The sequence below is a fragment of the Chiloscyllium plagiosum genome, chromosome 25, assembly GCF_004010195.1.
Source record: "Chiloscyllium plagiosum isolate BGI_BamShark_2017 chromosome 25, ASM401019v2, whole genome shotgun sequence".
In the NCBI taxonomy this organism is placed as follows: Eukaryota; Metazoa; Chordata; class Chondrichthyes; order Orectolobiformes; family Hemiscylliidae; genus Chiloscyllium; species Chiloscyllium plagiosum.
In genome coordinates, this window is record NC_057734.1 from 50,912,445 (window position 1) to 50,914,110 (window position 1,666).

At 51.4% G+C, this 1,666-nt stretch overlaps 1 protein-coding gene across 1 annotated transcript in view; it reads right to left on the reverse strand.

Moving 5' to 3' along the window:
• The window catches only part of LOC122562878 (derlin-2-like), a 23,960-nt gene extending 23,735 nt beyond the window's left edge, over nt 1-225 (reverse strand). The window contains exon 1 of the mRNA XM_043716186.1: nt 54-225. Coding sequence (XP_043572121.1) covers nt 54-146 — 93 coding nt within the window. The 5' untranslated portion in view covers nt 147-225. The remainder of the gene's footprint in view (nt 1-53) is intronic.
• Nucleotides 226-1,666: the final 1,441 nt, after the last annotated feature.

Sequence of the window (1,666 nt, forward strand, 5' to 3'; positions counted from 1 at the left end):
CCCTCACCCACTCTCTCCCCCCACCCCAATACTCCACAGCCACCCCTACCCACCACGGCCGCAGTGGTGAGCACACAGGCGCTAGTATAGGCCCGAGTGATGCTCGGCATCCTCCGGTACTCCTCCAGTAAACTTGCCGCCGCCATGATGCTTCCACCGCTGACTGACGGCGACAGCCGCCAATGGCAGAGCCACACCCAGACCACAGACCAGTCACACCGCAGGGAAAAGGCGGGACCACACCAAAGCCAATCAAAGCGTAGGGGGTGGGGACAGCGCCACGTCTGCTTTCACCGGCCAATAACGGCCCGCAACATTCCCCCATAGGAACCCAATTGGCTCATCCGAAAACAAAGGTGCAGCCAATAGGGAAAACGCACGTGAGGAAGCGGAACAGAGTGAAGACAATGGAGGTCCCTGGGGAGGGGAGGCGTCTGCTTTCACCGGCCAATAACGGCCCGCAACATTCCCCCATAGGAATCCAATTGGCTCATCCGAAAACAAAGGTGCAGCCAATAGGGAAAACGCACGTGTGGAAGCGGAACAGAGTGAAGACAATGGAGGTCCCTGGGGAGGGGAGGGGAGGTGGGTGTGAAAGTGGGAGGGGAGCTAGAGGGGTCACTAATACAGCACGGAAAGAGACCCTTCGGTCCAACCTGGTCATACTGACCAAGTTTTGCAAACTCAATCCCGCTGTGATCTAATGCATTTTTTTTTGTTGTTAGTCCCACTTGCCAGCGTTTGCCCTACATTCCCGTAAACCTTTCCAATTCATGCACCTGTCCAAATGTCTTTTAAAGGTTGTAACTGTGACTGCATCTGTTATTTCATCCAGCAGTTCATTCCACAATGAACCACCTTCTGTGTGAAAAAGTTGCCTCTCAGCTCCCTTTTAAACCTTTTGCCTGTTACCTTAAAAATGTGGTAGTTTTGAACTTCCCCATCCTAGGGAAAAGACGTTTGCTATTCACTTTATCTATGTCCCTCATGAGGGGTGAACCAGAGGGTATGGATCATAAAGGGTGCATCAGAGGGAGTGGGGAGGATCATACGGGGGTGGGAGTGGATCGGAGGAGTGTGTCATTGGGGGTTGGGGTGGATCTTAGAGTGTGGAGATGGGCAAAAGGGAAGAGTAGGAAACGATTGTGGAGGGACTTTTTGTGTCATCTGTAAATTTATTTATTATTCCCATGCTCCCTTCCCCACATTCTCATTGGCATTGAAGGTTTGGCAACATCTGTGGAGAGTGAAATGGTGTTAATGTTTGAAACCTTCACCAGTACTGAAGACAGCTGGGAAAATATTTTCAAATCAGCTGTGTGTGGAACTTAAATGCAAGCTTCCTGGCTCAGAGATAGGGACACCACCACTGCACCATAAGAGTTCAAGTCTACTACATCCCGTATTCCCAGGTGGCCTCCCATTCATGGAGAAAGTGAGGTCTGCAGATGCTGGAGATCAAAGTTGAAACTTTATTGCTGGAACAGCACAGCAGGTCAGGCAGCATCCAGGGAACAGGAGATTCGACGTTTCGGGCACAGGCCCTTCTTCAGGAATGAGCAGAGAGTGTTCAGCAGGAGAAGATAAAAGGTAGGGAGGAGGGACTTGGAGGAGGGGAGTTGGAAATGTCTTCTTCTTGACCTCTCCGCCTCCACCCTACTCCGAC